The sequence below is a fragment of the Hyla sarda genome, chromosome 12 (genome assembly GCF_029499605.1).
Source record: "Hyla sarda isolate aHylSar1 chromosome 12, aHylSar1.hap1, whole genome shotgun sequence".
NCBI lineage: Eukaryota > Metazoa > Chordata > Amphibia > Anura > Hylidae > Hyla > Hyla sarda.
In genome coordinates this window covers 27192804-27213930 of record NC_079200.1, presented here as the reverse complement: position 1 = coordinate 27213930, position 21127 = coordinate 27192804, and the positions used below count along the sequence as shown (strand labels likewise).

Below are 21127 nucleotides of genomic sequence, written 5' to 3'. Positions count from 1 at the left end.
AATTTCCAATCATGATTCACTTCTTTTAAAGGGGTAAGTATTGACTTGCTGGAACACTTCCTCCAATAGGTGGCACCAGAGATTAAGCACTGGTTCTTAAAGAGTACCTCTCATGATCTTGTTAAATGTTATAATCCTCCCAGGTCACTGCCGCCATCATGATAAACCACCCCCTGCCTTTATTTTTATTATTTGTTAGTTTTCTACCTTGATTTTGCTCTGTATTTTCTGCTCAGTCTCAGTCAGATTCACAGACTGAGAAGGGGCGTTCCCCAGCAGGCGTGACATCATCTGAAGCCATACAGGGGAGAACTTCCTCCCTCACTCTGCTACACACAGCCCAGAGCAGTTCGGTGTGAGATGAGCTATGATTGCATAAGGTTGCACACACCCCCCTCAGCATTTCCTGATATTGGACTTCTGCCAGGCCAGCAGGAGTCCAAAGTCTGTCCAAAAGATGGGGGGGAAATGTGCTCTGGACAAGTAGGGAGACACCTAGTGGCAGCTTTTTTAAACACAAATAAAACTTAATTTTTTTTAAACAAAGAATATTAGAAAGATTTTTTTTATTAACCATAAGGAGTGCAATAGCAAAATTTAGTTTTAATGAGAGTGCCCATTTAAGGAGGACTACTTTACATTTCCTTTGCTGTAGATGTCCAGTAAACATCCATTGTCTACAAAACAAAACAACAACAAAAAACTAGAAAAATAAATATTTGACAGTAATATTAGCTGCTGGGACAACCCTTTCATATTAGTAATTTCCCAATTACGCGAATTACCAATACAACAGAACAATTACCGTATTTTTCGTCCTATAGGACGCACCGGCGTATAAGACGCTGCCAATTTTTAGGGGCAAAATCTAAAAAAATAAAGATTTTGAACCCAATAGTGGTCTTCAACCTGCGGACCTCCAGATGTTGCAAAACTACAACTCCCAGCATGCCCGGACAGCCGTTGGCTGTCCGAGCATGCTGGGAGTTGTAGTTTTGCAACATCTGGAGGTCTGCAGATTGAAGACCACTGCATAGGAGGTAATACTCACGTGTCCCCGCCGCTCCGGACCCGTCACCGCTGCCCTGGATGTCGCCGTGTCCCCGTCTACTGCCGGCCGGGTATCCTCGCTCTCCGTCGCCGCGATCACGTCGTTACGCACGCCGACGCACGTACGCGACGACGTGATGACGAGGAAGTAGAGCGCCGGCATACAGGGGATCCCTGAACGGAGAAGACACCGAGGAGGCAGGTAAGGTCCCTCCCGGTGTCCTGTAAGCACTAACACGGCTATTCAGTCGGGCTGTTCGCGACCGCCGCGGTGAGATCGCGGCAGTCCCGAACAGCCCGACTGAACAGCCGGGTTAGTGTCACTTTCCCTTCAGACGCGGCGGTCAGCTTTGATCGGTGATGTCCTGTATTAGCCGCGAGTCCCGGCCGTTGATGGCCGCAGGGACCGCCGCGATAGGGGTGTATTCGCCGTATAAGACGCACCGACTTTTTCCCCCCCCAGTTTTGAGGAAGAAAAGGTGCATCTTATACGGCGAAAAATACGGTATTTGCTTCCCTGGACCACTTCTTCAATGTTTTACTATAGAATTTGTATTGCTTGCCATATATCAGGCCATATTTTTCTCAAAGAAACTCTTGCTTCTAGAGGAGAATATGGTCTATTACACAGCTACCAGTGCATCATGCTACCATTCCAATACGTGTGGACTTACCGCCATAGGATAACTTTAGCACCATAGATGGAATCCCTACTATCTGTGTCTAGGATTGCCACCTTTCTTGCAAAAAAAATTATCGGCCATGCAATTTTGCATTAATTATACAGTATATGCGTGACATCACAGGATACACATATGCGGGGGAAATTTTGTCCTGTTCTGACCCCTATAGCTTTTTATTTCTCCTTATACGGGCCTGTATGAGGGCTCATTTTTTGCGCCCCGATCTGTAGTTTTTAACAGGACCATTTTTGTTTTCATGGGATTTTTCGTTTTTTTTAAATGAAATTCTGAAGTTGCAGTGAGTTACTAACTACAACTCCCAGCATGCCCTGATACAGCCTGCGGCTCAGCAGCTGCCCCAAACGAAAACTACAACTCCCAGCATGTTGGACTATATAGTAGCATATAGCATAGGTCAATGTTTCCCAAGCAGGGGTGCCTCCAGCTGTTGCAAAACTACAACTCCCAGCATGCTCCCAGAGTTGCAGTTAGTTACTAACTACAATTCCCAGCATGCCCTGATACAGCCTGTGGCTCAGCAGCTGCCCTAAACGAAAACTACAACTCCCAGCATGTTGGACTATATAGTAGTATATAGTATAGATCAGTGTTTCTCCAAGCAGGGGTGCCTCCAGCTGTTGCAAAACTACAACTCCCAGCATGCCCGGACAGCCAACGGCTGTCCGTGCATGCTGGGAGTTGTAGTTTTGCAACAGCTGGAGGCGCTCTGGTTGGTAAACACAGGTATAGTATATGGTGCAACATTCCAGGAGTTGGAGGATTGGTTGAATAAATACCGGCCATTGCATTGACGGTATTTTTAAAATAAAAACACCAGCAGGGTGGCCAAAATACCGGCTATGCCGGCAAAATACCTGCCAGGTGACAACCCTATCTGTGTCTATCCTGTATATGTTCATAGTTTGATGCTGTGTTGGAGGACAGGGCCGCACTCCATAGGTCACCAAATCGACTTTTTGCTAAAAAAAAAAAAAAAAACGTAGTTTCTGCCTAAAAGAAACCCCAAACCCCTGAACAATCACGTAAAATCGTTAAAATCATACCCAGTGTCTGGTCAGTCTGGATTAGAGGAGACCCTGCACACAATGAGGGAGATTTATTGAAACCTGTGTAGAGGAAAAGTGGTGCAGTTGCCCATGGCAACCAATCAGATGGCTTCTTTCATTTTTCACAGGTCTCTTTAAAAATGAAAGAAGCCATCTGATTGGTTGCTATGGGCAACTGCCCCACTCTTCCTCTGCACAGTTTTTGATAAATCTCCCCAACAATGATGGAGATTTATCGAAAACCCCTCCAGAGGGAACTTTGCCGAGTTGCCCATAGCAACCAATCAGATGGCTTCTTTAATTTTTCACAGGTCTCTTTAAAAATGAAAGAAGCAATCTGATTGGTTGCTATGGGCAACTGCACCACTTTTCCTCTAAACGGGGGGGGGGGGGGGGATTTAACAAAAACTGTGCAGAGGAAGAGTGGTACAGTTGCCCCATGGCAACCAATCAGATTGCTTCTTTCATTTTTAAAGAGACCTGTGAAAAATTTAAGAAGCCATCTGATTGGTTGCTATGGGCAACTCGGCAAAGTTCCCTCTGGAGGGGTTTTCGATAAATCCCCCACAATGATGGAGATTTATCGAAAACCCCTCCAGAGGGAACTTTGCCGAGTTGCCCATAGCAACCAATCAGATGGCTTCTTTAATTTTTCACAGGTCTCTTTAAAAATGAAAGGGGCAACTGCACCACTCTTCCTCTGCACAGTTTTTGTTAAATCCCCCCCCCCCCCCCCCCCGTTTAGAGGAAAAGTGGTGCAGTTGCCCATAGCAACCAATCAGATGGCTTCTTTCATTTTTGAAAAGGCCTCTGAACAATGAAAGAAGCATTCTGATTGGTTGCTATGGGCAACTCGGCAACGTTTCCTCTGGACCGGTTTTGAGAAATCTCCCTCCCTATGTGTTGATATGAAGGGAAATGGTGAGAGGCGTGTTATATTGCAATGTAATGGAGTCCCTGTATGTATGTTCATATCAGCGATGACTAGACATCTCCGAAGCCGCTGTGTGCAGAGATGCCTTGAATGTGCTGCCAGCCCCTCTCGCTCATCCTCAGCTCTGCTGTGCCTCAGACCAAGCCTCCCTTTATTGTTCGCCTGCACGGATTGGCCAGGATACATCCTAATAATGACTTCATTCAGCCCCCTCCTGTCATCTCTCTGTGAATGAAGTCAACCAGCGATCCTTGCAAGTAGAAAGAAAGCAGGAGAGGGGGGGGACAGCTCAATCCAGCCTGGGTGCACCGGATTATTTGTATTTCACCTGGTGACTGGGACCTGGATCCTGTACCTTGAAAGGCTTGCCGTATTGCTTCCGTAAATGCACCATCTACAAGCGGCATCCATAGGACTGCTGTGTACAGGGGCACTTGTTGGGGCGCAGCAGGTTATAGAGGCTTTTTCTTCATATCTAGGGACCCACAAAAGCTGCCAAAACGCCTCGTGCAGTGCTCCGAGTGAAAAATGGGGCGTCCAAGCTCCCGAAGCCCCCTTCCGATCCGGGGAGCGCACCAAGCATGTTCATGGAGAGGTCACAGAGCCGGATTAGTCTGTCTGCATCCTTCGAGGCTCTGGCCATCTACTTCCCCTGCATGAACTCCTTTGATGAAGACGATGGGGGTAAGCATTTTAATACCGTTAGCTTCGTGGGGTCTTGTACTACGCAAATGTCATTGTCATTTCTTTGTAGATTGCACACTTTTACAATACGATACCGTCCAGTCCAGTTGGATCATAGTAAGATGTCTATTGTCCAAACAATTGAAGAATAGACATTTCCTTTTCCTCAATCCTATAGGGTTTATGAACTGATATATATCAGCCCTCGTGTTTACTCGCAGTTTTAGAACATTTCCCTTATTGCATTTATTTTGTATTGTAGGTTACGATTTATCAATGCAGAGATTTCACCTACTAGTAAGATAAGGTCGATCTGCAATAGGTTACTATAGACTGGAGTATAAGCACTTCAATGGTTCGGTTAACTGACCATGAAGTGGTGTAACCGAGTGGATCTGGGAAGAGTCATGAGGATCACGGTTGTGTTGTGAATCATAAAGAAATATTTAGGATTTTTGTGGTAATAATAGGCTTCATCATAGTACCACACCAGGATCCTAGTAGTAGTAGTGTAACTATTTTATTGCTATTGCCTCATACGCCAAGGAGAAGCTACAAGCGATAGACCTTCAGTTGACTTCTTGACCTACATTCTTAGTTCAGTGAGACGCGGTTGCAACTTCTTTTCCATGGACCATATTTGTAATAATTCTACCCCCTGTCTTACAGACTGACTTAGTATCTTGTCTCGTATGCACCAGTCATTGACGAAATCAAGCTGGCACAGATACCTGTGGTCATGTAAGAGTTGTGATTCTGCAGTTGTTCTTATTTCTTTTTGGGGTAGTCCATAGTAAAGACATCTATTAGGTTATTATAAAGCAAGGACACCTATAGCTATTGCTGTCCAAGTGGTAAATAATCAGGTATTACTAGCAAGCAGAACAATGACCACATCAGCCATGAATCACTGTCCAGACACAGTATTGGTGAAGAAAAAGCATGGACTTTAGAACCTTCCTACGTGGACTAGTCAACAGTATTTAGCTGTAGTGACCAGTGCCGGGCAGCTTCTGCCAAGGCAAATAAAATCATGGGGGACATCAATAGGGGCATAGATGCCCACGACAAGGAAATAATTCTACCGCTGTACAAATCACTAGTCAGACCACACATGGAATACTGTGTACAGTACTGGTCAGACCACACATGGAATACTGTGTACAGTACTGGGCACCAGTGTACAAGAAATATATAGTGGAGCTGGAGAGGGTTCAAAGACGGGCAACCAGGGTAATACGGGGAATGGGAGGACTACATGACCCAGAAAGATTATCAGCATTAGGGTTATTTAGTTTAGAAAAAAGAAGGCTTAGTGGAGACCTAATAACTATGTATAAATATATCAGGGGACAGTACAGAGATCTCTCCCATGATCTATTTATACCCAGAACTGTATCAATAACAAGGGGACATCCTCTACATTTAGGGGAAATAAGGTTTCTACATGAGGATTCTTTACTGTAAGAGCAGTGAGACTGTGGAATTCTCTGCCTGAGGAGAATTTGAAAGGGGTCTGGATGCATTTTTGGAGAATAATAACAGTGATGGTTATGGATTCTAGATCTATATGGACAGAAATTTCAAGGGATTTATTCTGATGCCATATTTGGAGTCGGGAAGGAATCTTTACCTCTAGTATGAGGGTTTTTTGCCTTCCTCTGGATCAACTCAGTAGGGACTCACTAGGGTTATAGGTTGAACTTGATGGAGTCATTTCTTTTTTCAACCTTATGAACTATGTTATTATGTTACTAGTATGACGATGGTCTATTTCTCCACTAACTCTTAGTAGTCATGTGATATGGTCCAGATTGTACATGGGATAGTGTATGGAATAACAACAAACGTGCACAGTTTGTCTTATTTTATACAATATGTATGTAGAATGTACAGTAATAATATTAGCAAAGGTAACAACACAGTGGCAGACCTGCTATAAAGTCACGCTATGGTTGGCTAGCAGCAAAAATATCCTAACGAATGTGCCAAAATTATTTTGGTGTGTGGCCCAACCTTACCACTATGTAATACAGTGCTAAATTTCATGGACTGTTAGAATACAGGGTGTGGGAATGGTGGTGGTGGGCAACTGGTTTGGGGTATTTTTCGATCAATACCAGCAGTTGTCTTCATATCATTTATATAGTGATTTCTTAGCGGATAATCTAATGGTGAATGACGGACCATAGAATACATAGCGTTAACTAGTAACCTGTTCAACATGCTGTGCCCATTAAGATGCCCATGTGTTTGCAAACTGAATAAGCACCTGTTCAAAGAGCGGATCCCTGCACATCCAATGCACAAATCTACAGATGTTCACCAATTGTAAAGAATTCATTCTGCAGATCAGTCAGGCATAGAACTTCTTACATAGAAATATTTAGATTATTTTACCATTTAAAGGGCAACGAAATAAGAAGAAATCATAGAGAACGTTTAGGAAATTAACAAATGCTCAGGGCATGAAGACTGTAGGCCTTATTGGGGGGGGGGGGGGGGGGTTACAATGTGGTAATAAAATTGTAAACAGAACATAGCCGGCGTCTACACAACCTTATTATTTATTCAGAGTCATTAATTGAAGGTGATGATTGGTTATATATTATTAGCTTGGCCCTCAAGGGTCTAGGCCTTGTATCGTTACTAACCCTTTGTTGCTAATTATAGGAAAACCACTGCTAATTCTTATTGTATATGATGCTTTATGTTACAATCAGTCACAATAGCCGTAAGATACAATGCATTCGTTTTAATAGAAACCCTTCCTTTATAAGCATAGCCGTGATGAAAGGAGATCATGTCATGGGAGGAATGCCAATTGTGTCTAAAAAAATCTGATGTGTTGGGTTATATACAGATATCTGGAAATACATTGCAATGTCCCTGTATATTGGCATTCACAGAATCCATTGCCTCACGCTGCGTTTGCTACATAATGTCTATTGGCTGTAGAATTGTATCAGCTGTAGGGGGAACATATGTCAATTACTCACAGAACGCTCCCCTGTCGAGAACAGAAAGTCTGTGCAACCGCGTGGCTGGAACACGGCACAGAGTCTCTATTGTGTAGCTCTTGCAATCGCAAGACCTTGGCCTTTATATCAGACAATGGCGAATGAATGTATGGCGAATAATGATCGACTCAGAGCCTAGAAGGGGCCGGAAGTTTTCCAGGTTTACATGGCTTATAAGACGGGCAGTGTTCACATTGCGCAGAAGCTGCCTACATCTATTTGTCGTTCTGTCACCTAGATTAATTACCCGCGAGTCGTGATGTTTTCAGGAATTATGTCTTTTGATGCCACTGTCCGTACAGGGTCAGAATGGAAAAATGTCAACACGGTTCAGTGTTTTTCCACATTTTCTCCTAGACGGGTGTTGTGTACAAAAAGATTAAAAGAGAGCTACAGAAGTTCACATGGGATCAGCACTTCAGATATACAAATGCATGATATAGGTCATCAAGCCACCATAACTTTATAGAAAAACTGAATTCATTCCAAGACAAGAAACAAGACAGCACTCACCATCCAACGCCGATTTATTCAATCATCTCAATGGTACAGGCAGATGCGGCGGTGGAGGCAGGGGACAAAACCGGGACAGGCTGTTTCACACTATCTGTGATTCTTCAAGCCATTGTGCACACCGCAAAGGAATGAAGAGAGTCCAGCTCACCTCCCGTGTCGTGCTATGCACGGACCGGTGCCCGGCCAGGCGCCCCGGATACTAGAAATGAAGAAGGAGTCCAGCACTGCAGTGAAGGCAGCTTTATTGTGTGAGGAGCAAGCATTAAAAGCACACTAGTCAGACATGTTTCAAGCGCGAACGCTCTTCCTCGGTGACGCCTGTCCCGGTTTTGTCCCCTGCCTCCACCGTCGCATCTGCCTGCATCATTGAGATGATTGAATAAATTGGCGTTGGATGATGAGCGCTGTCTTGTTTCTTGTCTTACATATTGAGCTCAATTATCATACAGTGGACATTGCCCCTCCGGTACCAACCTTAGATCAGGATACCCTGTTCCTTCTCCCCTATCTGAGACCTTTATACCCTATTCCTGCTAGTGCTGGGCCATCACCTCTCTATTGCACTGAATACATTCTAATCTAGGTTGAACACTACAGCAACCTACTAAAGTTAATGTACATTTATTAGATAAAACCTTGACAACAATACCCCAGAAGCTGGTCTGGAACCTTCAATATAGAGAAGACTTCAAAGTTCCAAATGTAAACCTTCCAGAATTCTTTATTAATAGAAAAAGAAAAGAGGCGGAGGCGCTCCTTGTGGAGTAAAATCACTTCAATAGTAGAAGGGATAGGGGGAGAAATCACCGCTCACCCGACAGAGTTGTGTAGCCCATACACAACAATGGAGATCGCGTGGATTGAGCCGGAGTCTGCAGCCTTCCTGGTGTGAATAGTAGTAAGTAGAGCGGGCTTCTAATCCAGGAGTTGATCGGCGCTGACCGGGATAAGGACACCAGACAGGTAGTATACCTTCCAAGAGGGATTTATTGAGTTAATGCAACGCGTTTCACCACGCATGCGTGGCTTCCTCAGGCAGGGAAGCCACGCATGCATGGTGAAACGCGTTGCATTAACTCAATAAATCCCTCTTGGAAGGTATACTACCTGTCTGGTGTCCTTATCCCGGTCAGCACCGATCAACTCCTGGATTAGAAGCCCGCTCTACTTACGAGAATTCTTTATTGTCCTTATTAAGGATGAGCGAATCGAATCTGATGAATCCGAATTCCTTACGAATTTCAGGAAAAATATGTTTTGCAACGAATGTGAATATCGCCGCTTTTCAATCTCGCGACTCGCTTCATTAAACTCCATTTAGTGCAATCGAGGCTCCAGGGCATCTAAAATGGCAGATCCACATGTGAGGACATGGGGCAAGGAATCCAGAGAAAGCGGGAACAAGGGTAGGCAGGATGACCCTGAATCACATGCAGCCTATCAGCAGCCAACCACCCCTGTGATGTCACAGCCCTATATAATCAGAAGCCATCTTGCGGCCAGTCACTTCAGCCTTTTATTGCAGAGAGAGAGAGAGAGAGAGAGAGAGGGAAAGACAACAGTGTGTGTTGCACAGAAAACCATTTTTACAGCAGCGATTCACCTTCCAGTCACATCAGCATTCTGTTGCAGAGAGAGAGGGACAGAGAGCAGTGTGTGTTGCACAGAAAAGCTTTTTCACAGCAGCGATTCACCTCAAGCCCAAATCCAGCCTAGAAGCACTGATAGGGAAGGGAGGGAGATTGAGAGAGAGAGAGAGAGAGAGAGAGAGAGAGAGTGCAATTTTGGGTGTAGTACACAGCAACTGTGTGCTGTAGCACTGGTGTGTACTGCTGGTTTTGTAGACAAATACTGATTTAATCATACTAGAGCGCATTGTCCTCTCCTCATAAGTGCATACCACATACGTACATCTAAGTGGTGTACTATTTTGTTCCTGTTAAAGTCTTAAGGGCCTAGATACTGTGAAAGGCCAGACAAAAATACACACCTGCTGGTGTTGTAGACAAATACTGTTTTTAGCGTAGTGGAGCACATTGTCATACCACATAAGTACATCTAAGTGGTGTACTATTTTGTTCCTGTTAAAGTCTTAAGGGCATAGATACTGTGAAAGTCCAGCCAAAATTACACACCTGCTGGTGTTGTAGACAAATACTGTTTTAAGAGTAGATCATACTGGAGCGCATTGTCCTCTCCTCATAAGTGCATACCACAAACGTACATCTAAGTGGTGTGCTATTTTGCTCCTGTTAAAGTCTTAAGGTCCTAGATACTGTGAAAGGCCAGGAAAAAGTACACACCTGCTGGTGTTGTAGACAAATACTGTTCTAAGCGTAGTGGAGTGTAATGTACTCCCCTCATATATGCACTAAGTATGTCAGGCAGAGAAGTGCCAGGACGTGCACAGAGGAGTGGCAGAGGCCTAAATTTATCAGGCAGGGGTCGCAGCAGACTAGGGGCGAGTGGCAGCAGGAGTCAAAGCGAGAGGCCTGAGCTCCTGGTATTAGCTAGCAGTCGAGTCTTGACCAGCATCCCATCTGCCGTCATCAATTGGTTAACATGGTCATCCACTTCCTCACAAGTGACATCTGACACCCCCAGTCAACAGTCGGTGGGTTCCTCAGACACAACCCTCAGTTGGCATGGCCCGCGAGCAGTCCCTGTTCTCCCATTGCCTTTGTCCTATGCTGTTCCCTCCCCCACAGAAGTATCTTATGCTGTGGGTTCAGCTCCAATATTTAGTGAGGATCTACTAGAGGACAGTCAGCAGCTACTACCCAGCCAAGAAGTGGAGGAGATATCTGCCGCTTCTTCTGCTAGGAGGGCAAGTAGTGATGAGCAGAGTGGCATTGGAGGTGGTGTTGCGAACATTCAGGCTCCTGAAGCAAACACTGTTGAGGAACCTGAGGAGGACATCAGTCACATGCAGACACAACTCGATGATGATGAAGCCGATCGCACTTGGGAGCCGGGTGCAGAAGGGGATCATCAGGAGAAGAGGGTTGCAGGTTGCCCGTGAGGCAGTAGCTGAGCCAACAAGGTGGCAGCATGGTTTGCAGTCAGCAAGGTGGCAGAAGTAGAAAGTCTGGAGCCAAATATACCTGTGGTAGACCACCTGCTTCATGGCAGCCTACCTTCCCGGAAGGTAGTGGGACAGAGGTTCCTGGAGTCAGCGGCAGTAGCAGTCAATCAGTGCGGACTGTTGGTTGGAAAATCAGCTACTCGGTGGTGTGGCAGTTTTTCATAAAGCATCCAGAGGATGTTAACCTGGCCACATGAAAGATGTGTCGACAGAAGGAGAAGCGTGGCCAGGGTCCCAATGTTGGCACCACTGCCCTGCGTCAACATATGCAGCGTCCCCATAAAGCGGTCTGGGAGAACAGTGGCTCCGATGTGGTGGTCCAGCCTGCTGCATCACCCAGTGGCACGCCGCTCCCTGCTTCAGCCAGCCAAAGCTCCACCACCTCAGCCGAAGCGAGCTGTGTGTCATACCCATCTTCTGTCGCTCCAGATGCTCCTGCTGCTCCTACTTCGAGTCATTCATTCTGCCAGCAATCCATCGGCAAAGCCATGTCCAAGAGACAACAGTATGCGCCCACTCATCCAATGGCGCAGAAGCTGAATGTGCTCCTGTGCAAGTTGCTGATGCTGCAGTCCCTCTCTTTTCAAGTGGGGGACTCTGCACCCTTCAGAGAACAGATGGCTTGTGCCGAGCCGAGGTAGAGAGTCCCAATCCGTAATTTCTTTGTGAAGAAGGCAGTACCAGCCCTGCACAATTTTGTGGAACAAAAGGTGGGCCAGTCCTTGAGTCTGTCGGTGTGTACCAAAGTGCACGGCAGCGCCGACGTGTGGAGCTGTAACTAGGGTCAGAGACAATACATGTCCTTTACAACCCACTGGGTGAATGTGGTTCCTGCACAGCCACAACAGCAACTTGGACAGGTCACGCCGCTTCCTCCTCCACGCTCTCAGGCCATTGGTCCTGTGACAGGGTGCGACTCCACCTACTTATCTTCCACCGTGTCCTCAGCCTCCACTGCACGGACAAGTCTCAGTGCCCCCCCAGCATACCCTGTGTGCAGGGCACGGCAGTGTCATGCTGTTCTTCACATGGTTTGCCTTGGCGAATGGAGTCACACAGGGGAGGAACTTCTAAAAGTCATGCCAACACACCTTGAAGATCCGCTGTACTTCTGGGCAGCCAAACTTGATTTGTGGCCACAACTAGCAGAGTTTGCCCTGGAAAAGCTGTCCTGCCCGGTCAGTATTGTGCCATCAGAGCGGGTGTTTAGTGCGGCGGGGGCCATAGTAACCCCAAGGAGAACTTGTCTGTCCACAAAAAATGTGGAGAGACTGACCTTTGTGAAGATGAATCAGGCATGGATCAGCCAGGATTTCCACCCACCAATGCCTGATGCATCAGAGTAGATTGACCATGGTGCCGCACCGACATTTCACAAATATGGATAGTGCTAAACATATTTAAGGCGCTGCTCCCCAGTTACAGACATTCCTCTGCATCAGACCACAAATAAGTATTGAGGATATGCATTACGTAAAACTTAACTTTAAATAATATTCTTAGGATAAAATATATGTTTTTTTTAATCAAACAAAAGGAAAGGTGTGCAAAAAACACCATGTGACACCTACAGCACCAAGTATTGATGTAATGCAAAGACCTCTAAAAAGGTGAAAGGGAACAATGTATGGTCCATTGTAACCAGTGGGGGTAAAAACTTCCCCTGTAAGGCCCTATTCTTGCATTAGTAATTCCCTTCTTGGCAAGTGTTACTCACCCTAAAAAGGGCGGCCCCATACAGGAACCTCTCCCTATTTCCCCCTACAAACACTCAGCCACTATATGGTCTCCTCATGCTGCCACCACCTCCAAGCTGTGTCATTCAGCCACTCTATGGCCTCCTCCTGCTGCCGCAAACCCCAGACAGTGTCATTCAGCCACGATATGCTGCAGCCAACTCCAGAATGTGTCATTCAGCCACTATATGGTCTCCTCATGCTGCCGCCAACTCCAGGCTGTGTCATTCAGCCACTATATGGTCTCCTCATACTGCCGCCACCTGCACGCTGTGTAATTCAGCCACTATATGGTCTCCTCATACTGATGCCACCACCAGGCTCTTTCATTGTACCACTCTGCGACAGTGAATTTAATAGCGATGCCTCTGATCTGCATGTCATACTGAATAACAGTATTATTTCACTAACCCAGCACTCACCCTATGCGTGTTACAGCAAGACAAAGTGTTGTACACTCCTATTGAGGCTCTCTGTAGACAATAAATAGCTGTTTTTAATAGTGATTCACCGCAAATAAATTCAGACCAAAATAAATATTTGGGGAAAATTTGGCAAATCTGCCGAATCAAATTTTTCTAAAATTCGCTCATCTCTAGTCCTTATAACAGTGCATTTTGAGGGAGGTTTTCTCCCCTTCCTCAGGTTACAGATCTTTGTCTTTAACCTGAAGAAGCGGAGACCATTCCCTGAAACGTGTTGTTATGAGAACAATATAGAATTCTGGAGGATTTACAATTTGGATGTTTGAAGTCTCCTCTATATTGTGGGTTCCACAGCAGCTTCTGGGTTATTGTTGTCCTGGTTTTATCCAACCTGTGATCTAGTGTTTTTACCCATTGAGGCAGCATTAGACTAACTAGGGACCAGTTGGTAATAGGGCGACTATAGGTGTTGTGGCCTCAAACAGCCTCAAATCTAAGCACCTATTCATGTAGTATCAGCACTATTGTGGCTCCATACAATATCACCCTATGAGGCGCTCTGCCTTCTTTTTCTCTCTTTAATACATATACATTTTTTTTTACAGTATTAATAACAGAGAACCATTTTGTTGAAATATGTTACTTGTTGAAGTGTACAACATTAAAAATTGCACCATCCTCCTTTGTTTATTGTCATTCACCCTAAATGCAATATCACCATATTATGGTGCCATACAGAAACGGTAGAGATTCTATGTGCTATGTACCGTGCGTACTGTACAGGACCCTGAAGAAGCTCCTGCCCTAAATGTATAGCATGATTTATAGCTTCTAGCAGCTATATCTGACTTTTATAGATAAGGACTCACTTTATCTGTATAAGTCATCTTGTCGTTTTTCTTTAATCTTCCTTTTTTCTTACTTTGTGTTGACATTTTAAGACCTTAGAACTAATTGCTTACTTACAATGTTCATCCTGGAACCACTTAATAGTGTAACTTGAGGGACCATTCTCAAGGACATGCAGACTTTAGACTTTATAGAGGTAAGAAAGAATGGCTCCTGCTTTAAAGACTTAACCGAACCAAGTAAATGAGCACCAAGTGATAGGACATTTTCCCTGCAAGTCCCAGTTTAATACTTATCTGCATACATATCTTTTACATAAATGCATTCTAAACTTATATAAAATAGGGCAGGTCAGTCAAGTCATCAGATCCCAGGTCAGGGCAGGACTTGCAGCTGTAATACATTTAAAAATCCTCCATTTTAATGATCATATCACGGCTCATATTACCCATACCATCAATACCAGTATAGAAGGAGGAAAATGATCACCATACATATTACCATCATACTGTTACTGACCAAATCCTGAATACTGAAACCAATATTACCACTAATACCAGTATACAAGGTGAAATATTATCACCATATATATTACCTTCATACTGTTACTGACCAAATCATGTATACTGAAACCAATATTATAAATAATACCAAAATACAAGGAGGAAATGTTATCACTAAACATATTACCACCATACTGTTTCTAACCAAATTCTGTATACTGAGACCAATTTTACCAATAATAGCAGTATACATGAAGGAATATTACCACCATGCTGTTACTGACCAAACCCTGTAAACTGAGGCCAATATTAGCAGTACCAGTATACAAATAGGAGTATTATCACCATATATATTACCATCATACTGTTACTGACCAAATCCTGTATACTGAGACCAATATTACCAATATTACAAGAATACAAGAAGGAATATTATCACCATACATATAACCCTCATACTGTTACTGAGCAAATCCTGTATACCGAGCATGCACCAATATTCTCCATACAAAGCCCATATAGTGGTGATCCCAGGTCCACACAGGAGCTGCAGACTATATAAATTATTGCAGTGCAGTTACATCTACTGACTCACAGGAGGCGACTTCTTGGAGTCGTTCTCTTTTCTTTTCTTCTCTGTCTTGCTTAGACCGTCATGAAGTCTTCTTCCAACCATGACTTGTTTTCACAGAATCTGCCAGACAACAAACATATTAGGCTCTGCACTTATTTAGGAAAATTCCCCCAGGTATATAGCTAATGCTCCCAGTAGATAATGCCCCCAGTTGGTAGTAGCTAATGGCCCCAGTAGGTAAGTTGTAGGTAATGCCCCTAGTAGGTACCGTATAGTATATACTCGAGTATAAGCCGACCCGAGTATAAGCCGAGACCCCTAATTTCAACCCAAAATCCCAGGAAAAGTTATTGACTCGAGTATAAGCCTAGGGTGGGAAATACCTCATCCCCCCCTGTCATCATCCAGACCCGTCATTAACATCCTCATCATCATCCCCTTGTCATCATCCCACACATCCCCCCTTCATCATCCCCTTATCATCCCACACATCCCCCCTTCATCATCCCCTTATCATCCCACACATCCCCCCTTCATCATCCCCTTGTCATCATCCCACACATTCCCCCTTCATCATCCCCTTATCATCCCACACATCCCCCCTTCATCATCCCCTTATCATCCCACACATCCCCCCTTCATCATCCCCTTGTCATCATCCCACACATCCCCCCTTCATCATCCCCTTATCATCCCGCACATCCCCCCTTCATCATCCCCTTATCATCCCACACATCCCCCCTTCATCATCCCCTTGTAATCATCCCACACCCCCCCTTCATCATCCCCTTGTCATCATCCCCACCCCCCTTCATCATTCCACACCCCCCCTTCATCATCCTCTTCTCATCATTCGCCCTCAGTGGTCTTCAACCTGCGGACCTCCAGAGGTTTCAAAACTAGAACTCCCAGCAAGCCCGGGCAGCCATCGGCTGTCCGGGCTTGCTGGGAGTTGTAGTTTTGAAACCTCCGGAGGTCCGCAGGTTGAAGACCACTGCGGCCTTCAACATCATCCAGCCCCCTCTCACCCCCTTTAGTTCTGTACAGTACTCACCTCCGCTCGGCGCTGGTCCGGTCCTGCAGGGCTGTCCGGTGAGGAGGTGGTCCGGTGGGATAGTGGTTCCGGGCTGCTATCTTCACCGGGGGCGCCTCTTCTCCGCGCTTCCGGCCCGGAATAGAGGCGTTGCCTTGAAAACGACGCAGAAGTACGTTGGCAATGAACGCACCTCTGCGTCGTTGTCAAGGCAACGTGACTATTCTGAGGCCGGGCCCGAAGCGCTTAGAAGAGGCCTCCCCGGTGAAGATAGCAGCCCGGAACCACTTTCACACCGGACCACCTCCTCACCGGACAGCCCTGCAGGACCGGACCAGCGCCGAGCGGAGGTGAGTACTCAGAACTAAAGGGGGTGAGAGGGGGCTGGATGATGTTGAAGGCCGCAGTGGTCTTCAACCTGCGGACCTCCGGAGGTTTCAAAACTACAATTCCCAGCAAGCCCGGACAGCCGATGGCTGCCCGGGCTTGCTGGGAGTTGTAGTTTTGAAACCTCTGTAAGTCCGCAGGTTGAAGACCACTGCGGGTGGGGGAGTTCACTCGAGTATAAGCCGAGGGGGGTGTTTTCAGCACGAAAAATCGTGCTGAAAAACTCGGCTTATACTCGAGTATATACGGTAATAGGTTTAAACAGCGGTCTTCTGCTTGTGTTCTTGGTGGGCTGCTGCAGGGGGTGTGGGTGGAGTGGGTGCCCGGCCCCCTTACTGGGGTACTGGCTTAACCCCCTGACGGCGGGCCCTGCATCCATAAATAAAAGGAAATAGGAGGAAATAAGAGCTTTGTTTACTGCAATCCTGCAGCCTGTCGAGCACTCAGCTCACCTCCTGTTTATTTTCATCATTTGTGTTGGTTTAGAGTTCCTTTTAAGCAGCCTAACGCTCTTTAAGGGCTCGTTCATACTGCTGACATTCCGCCAGCACGATTCTTTTTTAAATGGGATTTTGCTGAGCTGTGCACACTGTGGAATTCTGCCGGCAGAATGGTTGTCTGCCCAAAGAATGAAAACATTGATTCTTTAGGTGGACTGCATTGTCGTCTATGAGATGGAGCACGTCCGCGTGCTACTACCGCCAATGACTTCGGCAGCACCTGCTGCAAACGGACATTCAGCCAGCGGAATGTCCGCAGTTTGAACGAGCCCTTAAAGTGACAGCACATCTCCACATTTAGCATTTCATTTTCTTCAGTGTTTTTCCACACACAGCGCCACTGCAGGCTATACAGGGAACTGCAGCCCAACCTCTTCCAGGCAAAACTTTTTTTTATATATATATCAACTGGCTCCGGAAAGTTAAACAGATTTGTAAATTAAATAGAAGGTAAATTGGGGCTCAAGGTCTTGAACAAATGGCCATTGGATATAGTTTAATATATAAACAACTATTTATTAATATATATATATATAGATAAATAGATAGATAGATAAAAAACTAGTGGAGATAGGTGTACCACAGGGCCCTCGTGATGACACCACTCCAACATGTGTAACAATAAAATGATATAACAAATAATAAAATGTTAAAAATGTGACCACTATAGGAAGGTAGATAAATTCATCTAATTGATGCGCTCGTTTTTTTCTCTTTCCGATTGGTGCAAACTGTACAAATAGCAACTCAATGGCTGTAACCAGTAGCAACCATATGTGAGACTGTCAGCCGGCAGTAGTAAATCCTAATAGGTTCCTTCAGTCCTTAATCAACGATAGATATAGAAAAGGATATACATAGCTGCTGAAGAAAGGACTGAGACAGTCCTGAAACGCGTCCAGCGTCCCCCTGTGACCACTGAGACCACTTTCATATGGAAGCAATATAGTTACATTCCATTTCTAAGCAACCAGACAGTAGCGGAGATACCTGTCAATCAACCTACTATCTCTACGCGCGCCTCGCTGCCACGAGGACGCTACCAGCATTGCCACTTACCTGCTGGCGGCAGCGCTGCGGATTCACCATCTGGCGACCACCGCCACCTACTACTATCCAGGCGTAGGAGCTGCAGGACCGCTATCTTGACGCCACTTGCAGGCGCTGCAGGTCCGCGACCCGGCATCCACCGCCACTGATACATATACAACTTACTGCGAGGACTGCATCTTAGAAGGGATCGCAGAGGTGATCGTAACCGAACATACCCGGGAGTGGTGAGATACACAATTACCTGTCATAACTACCAGTATCTCTTGCATAGTTGATAGTCATCAAAGATCATATTGTTGCAGCAGTATAAATCTGTTCAACTTGTTACAAATTGACTGCGCTAGAGACTTGAACTCAAAGTACATGTTGAAACAAAATATTTATGCTGGCCAGCATTTTCTATATCCTTTTCTATATCTATCGTTGATTAAGAACTGAAGGAACCTATTAGGATTTACTACTGCCGGCTGACAGTCTCACATATGGTTGCTACTGGTTACAGCCATTGAGTTGCTATTTGTACAGTTTGCGCCAATCGGAAAGAGAAAAAAACGAGCGCATCAATTAGATGAATTTATCTACCTTCCTATAGCGGTCACATTTTTTACATTTTATTATTTGTTATATCATTTTATTGTTACACATGTTGGAGTGGTGTCATCACGAGGGCCCTGTGGTACACCTATCTCCACTAGTTTTTTATCTATCTATCTATCTATCTATCTATCTATCTGTTTATCTATATATATTAATAAATAGTTGTTTATATATTAAACTATATCCTATGGCCATTTGTTCAAGACCTTGAGCCCCAATTTACCTTCTATTTACATTTAACTATTTTCATCACCTTGGGTATAGGTGATATAATTGGGTAGCCCAGGTCGTATGGTTATTTGATTGACAAGAGCCTCTCCAAACCCACATTGTAGATTTGTAAATTACTTCTATTAAAAAATCTTAATCCTTCCAATAGTTATTAGCTTCTGAAGTTTTCTGTCTAACTGCTCAATGATGATGTCACGTCCCGGGAGCTGTGCATGATGGGAGAATATCCCCATAGGAACTGCACAGCTCCCGGGACGTGAGTCATCAGAGAGCAGTTAGACAGAAAACAACAACTCAACTTCAGAAGCTAATAACTATTGGAAGGATTAAGATTTTTTAATAGAAGTAATTTTCAAATCTGTTTAACTTTCCGGAGCCAGTTGATATATATATATATAAAAAAAAGTTTTGGCCTGGAATACCCCTTTAATTCATTAGAATGAGTATGGCTGCATTCTCTGCCGGGCGAAACAATGAAAGGACTCCATCAATACTACAACCCCCTTCATTCTAGCCATAAAGTTATGGCGCATGTGTGTAAAGTATATAATAGATTATGTGCTCCGCACATTCCAAATGCAGCTGATGTCAGAATCATTGATTCCTATGACAGAATAAATAAACCAGTTACATTTCACCAAACACCCGATATATATATATAGATTTGTAAATTACTTCTATTAAAAATCTTAATCCTTCCAGTACTTATCAGTGCTGTTTACTAAAGAGAAAGTTATTTTCTTTTTGAATTTCTTTTCTGTCTGACCACAGTGCTCTCTGCTGACACCTCTGTCCATGTCAGGAACTGTCCAGAGCAGGAGAGGTTTGCTATGGGGATTTGCTCCTGCTCTGGACAGTTCCTGACTCGGACAGAGGTGTCAGCAGAGAGCACTGTGGTCAGACAGAAAAGACATTCAAAAAGAAAATAACTTTCTGTGGAGCATACAGCAGCTGTTAAGTACTGGAAGGATTAAGATTTTTTTTTTTTTTTTATAGAAGTAATTTACAAATCTGTATAACTTTCTGTTGATTTAAAATAAATTGTTTTCCACCAGAATACCCCTTTAAAAAGAGATAAGTAAGAATAAATGTGATTTCATGAACGCTGCTTTTAGATCTCACATACGAGGACCTGGCCAGAGAGGAAAGATTTGTTCTATGACCACTGGAGACAGTTCTGTGTATCCACATTCTCTTCTCTATATCTGCTGAGTTAAGGGCTCATTCACACTACAAAATCTCTGGGCAGAGATTCCATCTGTAGAAGGCACCAGCAAAACAAGCCAGCCCTAGGACCGCTTGATAATGTGCAGTCTTTATAGACGGCAATGCATTTCCAAACATTCCCCACCGAAAGAATAAACATGTTTATTGTTTTTGGTTAGTCTGGGATTAGGAATTTCTCCAGTGGCAATTCTGTAATGTGAATGATGTAGCAGATTTCTTTTGAAAACAATAGGAGGCTGCTGCACCGTATTTTTCACAGCAAAATTCTATAAGCTATAATAATTTTGGTAGAGGACATTTTTCGCTGGAAAACTTTTTTTGACATTTTTTTTAATCAACTGGTGCCAGAAAGTTAAACAGATTTGTAAATTGCTTCCATTAAAAAATATTAATCCTTCCAGTACTTATTAGCTGCTGAATACTACAGAGGAAATTCTTTTCTTTTTGGAACACAGAGCTTTCTGCTGACATCACGAGCACAGTGCTCTCTGCTGACATCTCTGTCCATTTTAGGAACTGTCCAGAGCAGCATAAGTTTGTTATGGGGATTTTCTGCTACTCTGGACAGTTCTTAAAATGGACAGAGATGTCAGCAGAGAGCACTGTGCTTGTGATTCAGCAGAGAGCTCTGTGTTCCAAAAAGAAAATAATTTCTTCTGTAGTATTCAGTAGCTAATAAGTACGGGAAGGATTACGATTTTTTAATTGAAGTAATGTACAAATCTGTTTAACTTTCTGCCACCAGTTGATTTAAAAAAAATAAAAAAAAAGTTTTCCACCGGAGTACCACTTTAAAGCAGAACTAAAACATTTTAATCATACATAATGCAGGGCTTCAAATGGCAGCGCATGACTTGTTTTCAAAGAAATCACATTTGCCTTAAAAGAATTTTCGTTTTTCGGTCTCATCATAGGAGCAGAAAAATGTTATTCACGCTGTAACAAATCCGTCACTCTAGTGCCCAATGGACCC

General features: G+C 44.4%; 1 protein-coding gene across 2 annotated transcripts in view; it reads left to right on the top strand.

Moving 5' to 3' along the window:
* Positions 1 to 3713: 3713 nt before the first annotated feature.
* Positions 3714 to 21127, top strand: part of RIMS4 (regulating synaptic membrane exocytosis 4) — a 272393-nt gene continuing 254979 nt past the window's right edge. Inside the window, exon 1 of one of the 2 annotated variants that reach the window (XM_056548508.1) lies at positions 3714 to 4418. In XM_056548508.1, coding sequence (XP_056404483.1) covers positions 4316 to 4418 — 103 coding nt within the window. In that variant the 5' untranslated portion in view covers positions 3714 to 4315. The remainder of the gene's footprint in view (positions 4419 to 21127) is intronic. The other variant, XM_056548509.1, reaches the window with a different exon arrangement.